Source organism: Carcharodon carcharias, chromosome 8, assembly GCF_017639515.1.
Source record: "Carcharodon carcharias isolate sCarCar2 chromosome 8, sCarCar2.pri, whole genome shotgun sequence".
NCBI lineage: Eukaryota > Metazoa > Chordata > Chondrichthyes > Lamniformes > Lamnidae > Carcharodon > Carcharodon carcharias.
Genome location: NC_054474.1, coordinates 95193552 through 95206241, shown reverse-complemented (window position 1 = coordinate 95206241; position 12690 = coordinate 95193552). Strand labels below are relative to the sequence as shown.

Below are 12690 nucleotides of genomic sequence, written 5' to 3'. Positions count from 1 at the left end.
CGCTGAGGGGAGTGTGAACAGACAGACAGGTAGCACTGAGGGGAGCGTGAGCAGAGATACAGACAGCACTGACGGCAGTGTGAGAGACAGACAGACAGTGTTGAGGGGAGTGTGAGCAGACAGACAACCAGTTCTGAGGGCAGTGTGAGCAGACAGACAGACAGCGCTAAGGGGAATGTGAGCAGACAGACAGACAGCACTGAGGGGAGCATGAGCAGACAGACAGGTAGCACTGAGGGGAGTGTGAGCAGACAGACAGACAGCACTGAGGAGAGTGTGAGCAGACAGACAGCCAGCACTGCGGGGATTGTGAGCAGACAGACAGACAGCGCTGAGCGAGTGTGAGCAGACAGACAGCAGTGAGGGGAGTGTATGCAGACAGAGATCACTGAGGGGACTGTATGCAGACAGACAGCCAGCACTGAGGGGAGTGTGAGCAAACATACAGACAGCGCAGTGGGGAGTGTGAGCAGATGGACAGACAGTCCTGAGGGGAATGTGAACAGACAGACAGGTAGCACTGAGTGGAGTGTGAGCAGACAGACAGACAGCGCTGAGGGGAGTGTGAGCAGACAGACAGCGCTGAGGGGAGTGTGAACAGACAGACAGACAGCATTGAGGGGAGTGTGAGCAGACAGACAGAACTGAGTGGATTGTGAGCAGACAGACAGCGCTGAGGGGTGTGTGAACAGACAGCACTGAGGGGAGTGTGTGCTTACAGATAGACAGCACTGACGGGTGTGTGAGCAGACAGACAGCACTGAGGGAAATGTGAGCAGACAGACAGCGCTGAGGGGAGTGTGAACAGACAGACAGGTAGCACTGAGGGGAGCGTGAGCAGAGAGACAGACAGCACTGACGGCAGTGTGAGTAGACAGACAGACAGTGTTGAGGGGAGTGTGAGCAGACAGACAGACAGCACTGAGGGGAGTGCGAGCAGACAGACAGCCAGCACTGCGGGGATTGTGAGCAGACAAACAGACAGCGCTGAGGGGAGTGTATGCAGACAGAGAGCACTGAGGGGACTGTATGCAGACAGACAGCCAGCACTGAGGGGTGTCTGAGCAGACAGACAGACAGCACTGAGGGAAGTGCGAGCAGACAGACAGCCAGCACTGAGGGGATTGTGAGCTGACAGACAAACAGCGCTGTGGGGTGTGTGAGCAGACGGACAGACAGCACTGAGGGGAGTGTGAGCAGACAGACAGCCAGCACTACAGGGTGTGTGAGCAGACAGACAGCCAGCACTGAGGGGAGTGTGAGCAGACAGACAGACAGCACTGAGGGAAGTGCGAGCAAACAGACAGCCAGCACTGAGGAGACTCTGAGCAGACAGACAGACAGCGCTGTCAGGTGTGTGAGCAGACGGACAGACAGCACTGAGGGGAGTGTGAGCAGACAGACAGGCAGCACTGAGGGGATTCAAAGCAGACAGACTGAAAGTGCTGTGGGGAGTGTGAGCAGAGGGACAGAAATTGCTGAGGGGAGTATGAGCAGACAGACAGACAGTGCTGAGGGGAGAGTGAGCAGATAGACAGACAGTGCTGAGGGGAGTGTGAGCAGATAGACAGACAGCCAGCACTGAAGGGAGCGTGAGCAGGCAGACAGACAGCACTGAGGAGAGTGGGAGCAGACAGACAGACAGCACTCAGGGTAGTGTGAGCAGACAGACAGGCAGTGCTCAGGGGAGTGTAAGCAGACAGACAGCCAGTATTGAGGAGTGTGTGAGCAGACTGACAGACAGCGCTGAGGGGGTGTATGAGCAGACAGACAGGCAGTGCTGAAGGGAGTGTGAGTAAATAGACAGACAGCACTGAGGAGACTGGGAGCGGACAGACAGACAGCGCTAAGGGTAGTGTGAGCAGACAGACAGGTAGCACTGAGGGGAGTGTGAACAGACAGACAGGTAGCACTGAGGGGAGTGTGAACAGACATACAGACAGCGCTGAGGGGAGTGTGAGCAGACAGACGGACAGCACTAAGAGGAATGTGAGCATACAGACAGCCAGCACTGAGGGGAGTGTGAACAGACAGACAGACAGCACTGAGGGGAGTGTGAGCAGACAGACAGCCAGCTCTGAGGGGAGTGTGAGCAGACAGACAGACAGCACTGAGGGGAGTGTGAGCAGACAGACAGCCAGCTCTGAGGGGAGTGTGAGCAGACAGACAGACAGCACTGAGGGGAGTGTGAGCAAACAGATAGACAGCGCTGTGGGGTGTGTGAGCAGATGAACAGACAGCACTGAGGGTAGTGTGAGCAGACGAACTGCGCTGAGTGGAGTGTGAATAGACATCGCTCATGGGAGTGTGAGCAGACAGACAGATAACACTGAGGGGAGTGTGAGCAGACAGACAGCCAGTACTGAGGGGAATGTGAGCAGACAGACAGGTAGCACTGAGTGGAGCGTGAGCAGATAGACAGCGCTGAGGGGAGTGTGAGCAGACAGCACTGAGGGGAGTGTGAGCAGACAGGCACACAGTGCTGAGTGGAGTGTGAGCAGACAGACAGCCAGCACTGAGGGATGTGTGAACAGACAGACAGCCAGTACTGAGGGGAATGTGAGCAGACAGACAGTCAGCACTGAGGGGAGTGTATGCAGACAGAGAGCACTGAGGGGACTGTATGCAGACAGACAGCCAGCACTGAGGGGAGTCTGAGCAGACAGACAGACAGCACTGAGGGAAGTGCGAGCAGACAGACAGCCAGCACTGAGGGGAGTGTGAGCAGACAGACAAACAGCGCTGTGGGGTGTGTGAGCAGACAGACAGACAGCACTGCAGTGAGTATGAGCAGACAGGCAGCCAGCACTGAGGGGAGTGTGAGCAGACAGACAGCCAGCACTGAGGACTGTGTGAGCAGACAGAGAGCCGGCACTGAGGTGAGTGTGAACAGACATAGAGGTAGCACTGAGGGGAATGTGAGCAGACAGACAGGTAGCAATGAGGGGAGTGTGAGCAGACAGACGGACAGCACTGAGGGGAATGTGAGCAGACAGAAAGGTAGCACTGAGGGGAGTGTGAGCAGACAGACAGACAGACAGCGCTGAGGGGAGTGTGAGCAGACAGACAGCGCTGACGAGAGTGTGAACAGACAAACAGACAGCGCTGAGGGGAGTGTGAGTAGACAGACAGACAGTGTTGAGAGGAGTGTGAGCAGACAGACAGGTAGCACTGAGGTGTGTGTGAGCAGACAGACAGACAGCACTGAGGGGACAGTAAGCAGACAGACAGCCAACACTGAGGAGTGTGTGAGCAGACAGAGAGCCGGCACTGAGGGGAGTGTGAGCAGACAGACGGACAGCACTGAGGGGAATGTGAGCAGACAGACAGGTAGCACTGAGGGGAGTGTGAGCCAACAGACAGACAGCGCTGAGAGGAGTGTGAACAGACAGACAGCGCTGACCGGAGTGTGAACAGACAGACAGACAGCACTGAGGGGAGTGTATGCAGACAGAGAGCACTGAGGGGAGTGTATGCAGACAGACAGCCAGCACTGAGGGGAGTGTGAGCAGACAGACTGCCAGCACTGAGGGGAGTGTGAGCAGACAGACAGCCAGCACTGAGGGGAGTGTGAGCAGACAGGCAGATAACACTGAGGGGAGTGTGAACAGACAGACAGCCAGTACTGAGGGGAATGTGAGCAGACAGACCGGTAGCACCGAGGGGAGTGTGAGCAGATGGACAGTTAGCACTGAGGGGAGTGTGAGCAGTCAGACAGCACTGCGGGGAGTGTGAGCAGACAGACAGCACTGAGAGGAGCGTGAACTGACACAGTGTTCACAGTGTGAGTAGGGAGATAGAGGAAAACAATTGGCACAATTAGTATTAGGATTCCCTGTGGCATTGGAGAAAACAGGAACAGCCACCGACACTTAGAGCTCCAGCTGGCAAAGGGAAAGTGGAATCCTCCAAACAAAGCACAGCAGCTGCCAGCCAGCCGAAAAAAAGCCACATCAAGTAGAGGAAGTTTCTCTGGACCTGGGATAGTGAGCACCGCCTGCCAGTAAACAACTATTGCAACAAAACTTTGGCGCTAGTCTTGCATTTCCACAAAGTTGGCTTGAATGTTCCAGATGGTGCTTTTAATTAAACAAAATCAATTTTAAATTAAAATCTGCACCTGAATGGAGGAAAGTGTTTCTCTCAATACTTAATTGTATGAATTAACTTTGTATATCCGAATTGGTTGGTATGCAGCAATAGCTTTGCAACAGCCAAAACACTGTGGCATTAACAATGAAAATCATAGTTCAAATGAGCTTGGTCTCTGGAATATGGATTTGTCCAGATTAAGGGGTGGGCCTAGGAATATCATATCCTGATATAGTGGTCATGGGCGGGTGGGGTTGTCTGGGGATTAATAATTGAAATTGCCTCTAACCCAGCAAATATGTACTTACAGCACATTGAACCCATTCTGCGTATTTGAATATCAGCAGCAAAGGTCTCTGTCCACAGAACACAAGAATGCTCTGATGTAGGACAGTTTGAGTTTCAGCCCTTCACACTGGCAGGTGTGTTGTTGATGGGAAATCTGCTGCCAATAGCAAAAAGCATTGACAGCATCCTTGTCTACAAGGATACTGCTGCCCTGGCCTGCCTCACGGCCAAGGTTACCAGGGCTTCAGCTAAAAGACAAGCCAATGATGCTCAATGATTCAGTTGCCAGCCACATTCATGTTGAAAGGAGCTTAGCTCACACAATACAACAATGTCCGCTCACTGGGATATTTTTGTGGCATTCCCAATACATGGGGCGTGACATATCTGGAGTACTATGTAAGTAGGGTCAGAACTGTTTTTGCACTTACAGCTGCTCTGTGCTGGGGTTTACAGTCCTACACGGCAAGGGCTGAGATAAAGATGTGCTAAAAAAATTGAAAGGTGGCCCCTATTTTAGGGAAAGGGCTATCCATTCAAATAATTTATCCTGCTCCCTCCATAGTCCACCATACATTCTCATGGTTCCAATCACGGGGAGGGGGCCTATGTCAGTTTCGTGCACATTGGGTGCACAGCAAGCTCCGAGTGCACTGCAAGCTAGCTGTCTGCAGAGAAGGAGACAAGACTGTACAAGACATATAAATCCCCAAACTCCATAACGAAAGGATCCAGCACCCAACAGAATAGATACAGCCATCAGACTAGCAAGAATGTGGTTGTTCTAATGCTCCTGTGAAGTGTTATGTTAAAGGCACTATTTAAAGACAAGTTGTTGATGTTGTTCTTAACTGCTACAATTCCTCCTTTACCTGTTACATCACCGCTGAATTACTCAGTAATCAAACTAAACCTCTACAATTCTTTGCCATTCCTGACCTATAAATGTAGTAACACTCTCAAGGTTATTTCTAAAATCAACAATTCATCTTCTACATGTGCTGGTGCCGACACCATTTTAAAGACATTACACTGGCACAGAGGAAACTGCAGTACTCCAATTCTAGCCTTTGCAGATCCTTAGTTTTTAATCACTCTATCCCTTGCAGCTGTGCCTTCAGCTGCTTTGGCCCCAAACTCTGGAGTTCCTTCCCTAAGCATCCTTGCCTCTCTATAACTCTGCTTCTTTAAGGTGTTCTTTAAAACTTTGCTCTTTAACCAAACCTATTGCCTGTCCTAATATCTCCTCATGTGGTTTAGTTCCAATTTTGTTTACTAACGGTCCTGTGCAGTGCCTTGGGATGCTTTACTATGTTAAAGGTGCTATATCAATGCAAGTTTTTGTTGGCTGCTATTTCTTAACAATGAATGCTCATCTTGAATATAAGTTCTGATTTATGCACCAGAATGTTGGTAATTTTCCTACAGAACAATAAGCTTGAGTGTGGGTGCAAGAAGTCTTAGGGAGCATTTACATTTGAATTTGATTAGAAGCAAAACTTGAAACATTGTTGCATCTTTTGTGTGGTGACTGAAGCACAATTATCACATCACAGTTATGTGAGTGACCTGCTTGAATTGTGTGCTCACTTTCTGCTCTGCTGTGACTCACTGGGTAGCGCTGTTGTCTCTGAGTCATAAGGTTGTGGGTTTGAGTCTTTCTCTACACATAATACAGGCTGACAATCCAGGGCAGCACTGAGGAGGTGCCATCTTTCACAAAAGGCATTAGGCTAAGACTTGGTCTTCCCACTCGAGTGGATGTAAAAGATCCCATGGGACTATTTTGAAGAAGGATAACAGAGTTCTTCCTAGTGTTCCTGTTAATATTTATCCCTCAATCAACACACAGAAGAGATTATTGCGGGCATTATTACATTACTGTGTGTGGGTGTTCACAAACTAGTTGCGTTGCTTCCTACAATATAATAGCGACTACATTTCAATAGTACTCCATTGGCTGTATACTTGAGATTCACTTCCTTCTGGATTGTGCCTTTGTAAAGAAGGTCTGGAGAGAGATGCAGTGTTTTTTGTTGAGGTTCATCCCGAGCATCTCTGTAACGCAGGACTCTCTGTTCTACAGGCTGCTCCCAGGGACACATACCAAGAAAAACATCAACTGTGGCTGGAGGATCATCAACTTGGTGAAAGATGCTCTTTGACCTGCCTGAAACTTGTTGATCTTCCAGTGCAAAGACCGAGTGTTGCAGACTGGCACATTCCAGGGTCCAGGACCAAGTGCTGAGGGACGCACTAAAGATTGGGGCAGCAGCCGCAGAGGCACAATGGGGAAAGGTTGCCATCTTAGGTCTTTCAGCCACAGTACACCGAGGGCCTGAAAAATTTGTAGAATTCCTTGGACTGTATACTTGACATTGAGTATCCATATGTGAACACTAAGAGTATTGAAATTGTATTGGGGCACCTCAGATAGGAACACACTGTATGAAGAAAAGTTGGATTCTATTGCACTTTTTATAATTTTTCAATTTGAAATATTTTGCCCCCAGGTTGTATGCCTGGCATGAAATGTACATTTTAAATTTCAAGAAAATTACAATTGCATAAAGGCACCTAGTAGTGGAACACACTGTATGAAGACAAGTTAAATTTTATGGCACTTTCTGCAATGTTCAAGTTGAAATGTTTTGTAATGTACTTTTACAAATTTTATGAATAAAGTATATATTTGGAAAAACATACATTGAGATTGTGAAATACATGCAAGTTCTTACTGTCTATCAGCCCATCCACACTTACCCATGTACGGTTTTGTGCCTGCAATAGAGGTGGCTTGCTTCTCCTCTTTCACCAATGCTGCAATGTTGAAGTCAGTGATGTGCACATGCCCTAGAATGGTCCAGATTAAAGAAGGAAATAAAGAAGATTAAGATGCCTTAAAAATACATTTGTTAAAGCTGGTGGTATATATCTCTGACCTCAGCACTTGCACTATCGCTGGGACTATTTGTGCAAATGTGCAGTCGTCAGGTAACTAATCAAGCTGCCCATGTGAATTAAATGCATTGACAGATGTTGTGTCATGCCAAATCACTTTCTTTTACAGATCATAAGCAGAACATGCCGGCAGCTATTCCCCCATCCCCACACTGTTCAGCTGTGACTTAGTGGGCAACACTCTCATCTCTGAGCCAGTGAGCTGTAGGTTGAAGTCACACTTCAGAGACTTGAGACCATAAGACTAATAGACCATAAGACGTAGGAGCAGAAGTAGGCCATTAGGCCCATCAAGTCTGCTCTGCCATTCAATTAGATCATGGTTGATCTGATAATCCTCAATTTCACTGCCTTTTCCCCATAGTACTTGATTCCCTTATTGATTAAAAATCTATCTCAGCCTTGAATAAACTTAATGACCCAACCTCTACAGCCCTCTGTGGTAAAGAATTCCACAGATTCACTACTCTCTGAAAGTAGAAATTCCTCCTCATCTCAGCCTTAAATGGGTGACCCCTTACTCTGAGGTTATGCCCTCTGGTCCTAGACTCTCCCACAAGGGGAAGCAACCTCTCAGCATCTACCCTGTCAAGCCCCCTAAAGAATCTTATATGTTTCAATAAGGTCTCCTCTCATTCTTCTAAACTCCAATGAGTACAGGCCCAATCTACTCAACTTCTTCTCATAAGAAAATCCCTCCATACCTGGGATCAATCTAATGAACCTTCTCGGGACTGCCTCCAATGCCAGTATATCTTTCCTTAGATAAGGGGACCAAAACTGTTCACAGCATTCTGGGTGTGGTCTAACCAGTGCCTTGTATACTTTGAGCAAGACTTCTCTATTTTTTATACTCCATTCCTTTTGAAATAAAGGCCAACATTCCATTTGCCTTCCTTATTACCTGCTGAACTCATATGCTAGGTTTTTAGGATTCATGCATGATGACCCCCAAATCCCTCTGTGCTGCAGATTTCTGCAAACTTTCTCCATTTAAATAATATTCAGCTTCTCTATTCTTCCTGCCAAAGTGCATAACATCACATTTTCCCACATTATATTCCATCTGCTAAGTTTTTGCCCACTCACTTAACCTGCCTATATCATTCTGTAGACTCTTTGTGTCATCCTCACCACTTGCCTTCCCACCTATTTTTGTGTCATCCGCAAACATGGTGATTGTACATTCACTTTCCTCAACCAAGTCATTAATATATATTGTAAATAACTGTGGCCCCAACACTGATCCCTGTGGCACTCCATAGTTACAGTTTGCCATCCAGAAAATGCCCTCCTTATCCAACTCTATGTCTTCTATTAGTTAGCCAATTCTCTATCCGTACTAATATCCTACCCCCAACATCATGGGCTCTTATCTTACTAAGTAACCTTATGTGTGGTACCTTATTGAACACCTTTTGGAAATCCAAATATATTACATCTACTGGCTCCCCTTTATCTATCCTGCTTGTTACCTCCTCAAAGAATTTCAATAAGTTTGTCAGGCATGGTTTCCTCTTCATGAAGCCATGCCGACTGCTTGATTATGTTATGCATTTCTAAATGCTCTGCTATTACATCTTTTATAATAGACTCTAACATTTCCCCAATGACAGATGTTAAGCTAAATGGCTAATAGTTACCTGGGGTTGCATCTTCCAGTTGGCAAGCAGGGGGTGGGGCCTGCTCGCCAATGCATAAAATGACTCCGGGTGAAGTCGGGCGGGCATCCCGATGTCACCCCACATCATTTACATTTTCAGGTTGACAGGCACACAGCCGACTCAGCTGCGCGCCCGCCGACCTGTCAATGGCCACTTAAGGTCATTAATAAAGTAATTGAAGTAATCAATGAACCTGCTCATCCAACCTTAAGGTTGGTGGGCAGGCCGGGGGCCCAGGTGGGCTTCTGAAAAAACATGAAACCTCATCCACTGGCAGGATGAGGTTTCATGAGGGTTTTTAAAATTTCAGAATATTTTAAAAAGTTATGGACATGTCCCAATTCATGTGACAGTGTCAAATGAGGGGACATGTCAGTAAAATCCTTTGAAATGCTAAAGCTTCTTTGAAATGCCATAGCATACAGGGCTACAGGCCAAGCGCTGGAAAACGGGATTATTGTAGATAGGGGCTTGATGAACAGCGTGGACACAATGGGCCAAAAGGTCTCTTTCCATGCTGTAAAATTCTATGAGGTATTACATAAATCCAGACTGTCATTGTTTAAAGCGCAGACAAATAAAACAATAAAGAAGGTGTAAATGGTTGTCATCTTCTCAGTGGGATGTGGGAAGTGTCGAGATAAAATCAAAATCAGCAAAATAAAAGGTTACAATAATGCTGACACTCTGATTCTAACAACATAGCTGAAAACATTCTCACATCAAGATTAAATTTGCTCATCCTTCTGCACACTCATAACTCCAACTGATAAGTTTAACAAATTACAAGTGCCTGGAGGCACTGAAAGCCACTCAGGTGTGCTTTTAATGGTGCAGTCTGTGAACCAAACAGACATAACAACTCTTGGTTCGATTGTATGTCACACCTTACACTGACAACTGCATGTTTTACCAAGCTGCTGTAGAATTGTACAGTTACCCTGCCTGATTTGCACAGGGAAGGTGGGGGTTGGTGAAATTAACTTTGCTTTCTTTGTTTGGATGTGAACAAGCAAGTGGAACAAAATAACTGATACATCCACGTGCAATGCACAGACTGCAAACTGCTACCAGTTGCTGATGTAAGTGCCAATGATTAGATTGTATGTGAGTTTTTTTCTCTTTGTCATTCTATTGACAAATATCAATTAGCTGCGAGCCTCTCCTCCCGCTGCAGGGTTTGCCCAGTGTCCTGCTGAGGTAGAACAGTTTGATGTGGTACAATGTTATTCCATAATGTAGTGCAGTGGGAGCCTTATTCTTCTTAGCCCTGCAGCTGCAGTTTGAGCCTGATGCAACTAATACGACCGAGCAAAATTGGCCCTCCACCAATACCTACAAATCGAAGCAAGCCGTAAGCTGTTCCGACGTGACAACAATGATTACACTTCAAAGGGAATTTCATTAGCCTTAAAGTGCTTTAGGATGACCAGTGGGTATGAAAAGTGCTACATAGATGCACCTTACTTAAAGAGGTCAGGTTAGTCTCATTACCAGCTTAGTTCATTAATGAACTGCCCCTGCGCAATTCAGCTGCATAGACTAGGAAGAATGCAGCTTCAATCCTTAGTCTACGCTGAGATATTTAATCTCAGCTAGGACAGTAATTAAGGTGCACTGGACAGAGAGAGCAAAAATCAGCCAGTACTCCTGGTCCAATTCACTATACAGGATGTCCATTGGAATGTGGGCATCTGGTGAAGTCAAGATCAGGCATGGCTGTGAAACTCTCCAAGATAGACCAGACTTCCAATATGCATTGTTAAGACTCCCACAGAAAAGGGGCACCAGGGGAGATACTGGAGAGATACCAGAGCATGAGACACAATCAGCCAGAGCCCTGGAGCCACAACCCAACACAGCAAAGCAAAACCAAAACACTTGGACCAGAACCCTGATCAGTCCTTGCTATTAGAATTAACATAGTCAGCCATAACTCTGAACTCATAACCCTGAATGATTTGAACACCAGAACCTGACACAGCCATCCACAGAGGATTGGAAAAGGGATGGAAGAAAAAAATAATTTTTAAAAAGCTGCAATTTCTTGTTTGTTTTGTTGATCAGCTGCCTGATAGCAATACTTTAAGAAATAACTAGTATTTTATCAAGGATCTTTCATATTCTAAGGATGTCCTAAAGGATTTTACAACTAATTCATTCTTTCTGAAGTCTAGTCAATATTATTAGGCGGGCACACCTGTACAGTACTGAGAGAATGCTGCACTGTTGAAGGTGCCATCTTTCAGATCAGATGATAAACCGAGACTTCTCAGCTGGTTGTAAAAGACCCTTTGGCATTATTATGAAGAAGACCAGGGAAGTTCTCCCCAGTGTCCTGACCAATATTTTCTCTCAATCAAGATCGCTAAAATATATTATTGGATCACTCTCACACTGCTGTTTGGGCAAACTGACTTTCACCTTTCCTACATTACAACAGTGAAAGAACATAATTGATTGCAAAGGGACATCCGAGGTTGTGGATGGTGATGTATAAATACAAGTCTTTCTTTCTTTAAACAGCAATGAGGTGAATGACTAGCGGAGACAGGGCCTCAGAATAATTTCTCATTTAACTGTGCACAAACGGCACTGTGATAAATGATCAGCTAGTCTGTTTTCAGGCATGTTAGCTGAGGGACTAATGTTGACCAGGCCACTGGGAGAGGTCCCATGCTCTCTTCAAATACAGCCATGGAATCCATCTGGGAGTGCAGACAGTCCTTGGTTTAATATCTCATTTGAAAGATAACACCTCTGACACTCTCCCAGTATTGCACTAAAATGCAAGCCTACATTACCTGCTCAAAGCCTGGGAGTGGATCTCAAATCCACAACCTTCTGCTATGAAACCAGAGTGACCACTGAGCCAGGACTGGCACCATTTACAAATACTTTATCACATGAGAACCCATTATGCTGGCCCCATAATATGTGGAGTGTGGCCCACCAGCAGATCTCAGGGTTAATCATCTCGAAACCCTGTGATTTTTAGCCTCCCTTATTCTTGAACTGTGCTACTTCAACTGGGGTGTAAATGTATGCAAGCTGATCGTCAGCCTTTTCAGCTGACAGGAGTGTTTCAAACTATGTGTCAATTTGTCAGCATTTCAGAAGCAAAAGCAGCAGCTTTCTTCACTGGGTTTGGAGATTATCAATATGAAGCACTCAGATTAGTTGGGGACAGGGACTGAAAGTTGTTGGAACCAATTAATTAAATACCTTCTCCTCTGACTGCTGCTTGCACACAAATATGATGCAGATGAGCAATGATTTTCAAGATTTGTAGTCAAAAGATGGGTTTGTCTTTCGTCCCCCAAAGCAGTGACATATAACAGGCATGACTTTTTAGTTTCCTAATCTTCAAAACCAGTTGCAGATACTTTGAGGAAAGGAGGGCATTTCCTATGTGAAGATGTTCAGAACACTGGGAACAGGAGTGGACCATTCAGCCCCTTCAGCCTATACAGCCATTCAATTAGATCCCAGCTAATCCACAATGATGGATTTTAATTGAATATCCTAATTCTTCAATTATGTAATTGACTTGGATATTAACAGAAATAGCAATAAGTTACATTTCATCTAAAAATAGTTAAAAACTAAACACCCAAATGTAAGATTTCAGTACAATATACAAGTATGATGTGTGGCACAGAATGTTGGACTATTTGTGCGAGAT

The 12690-nt window shown here is 46.1% G+C and overlaps 1 protein-coding gene across 1 annotated transcript in view; it reads right to left on the bottom strand.

Moving 5' to 3' along the window:
- The window catches only part of LOC121281472 (serine/threonine-protein kinase 32A-like), an 892779-nt gene that overhangs the window by 776217 nt on the left and 103872 nt on the right, over positions 1 to 12690 (bottom strand). Inside the window, exon 5 of the mRNA XM_041194417.1 lies at positions 7144 to 7233. Coding sequence (XP_041050351.1) covers positions 7144 to 7233 — 90 coding nt within the window. The remainder of the gene's footprint in view (positions 1 to 7143; positions 7234 to 12690) is intronic.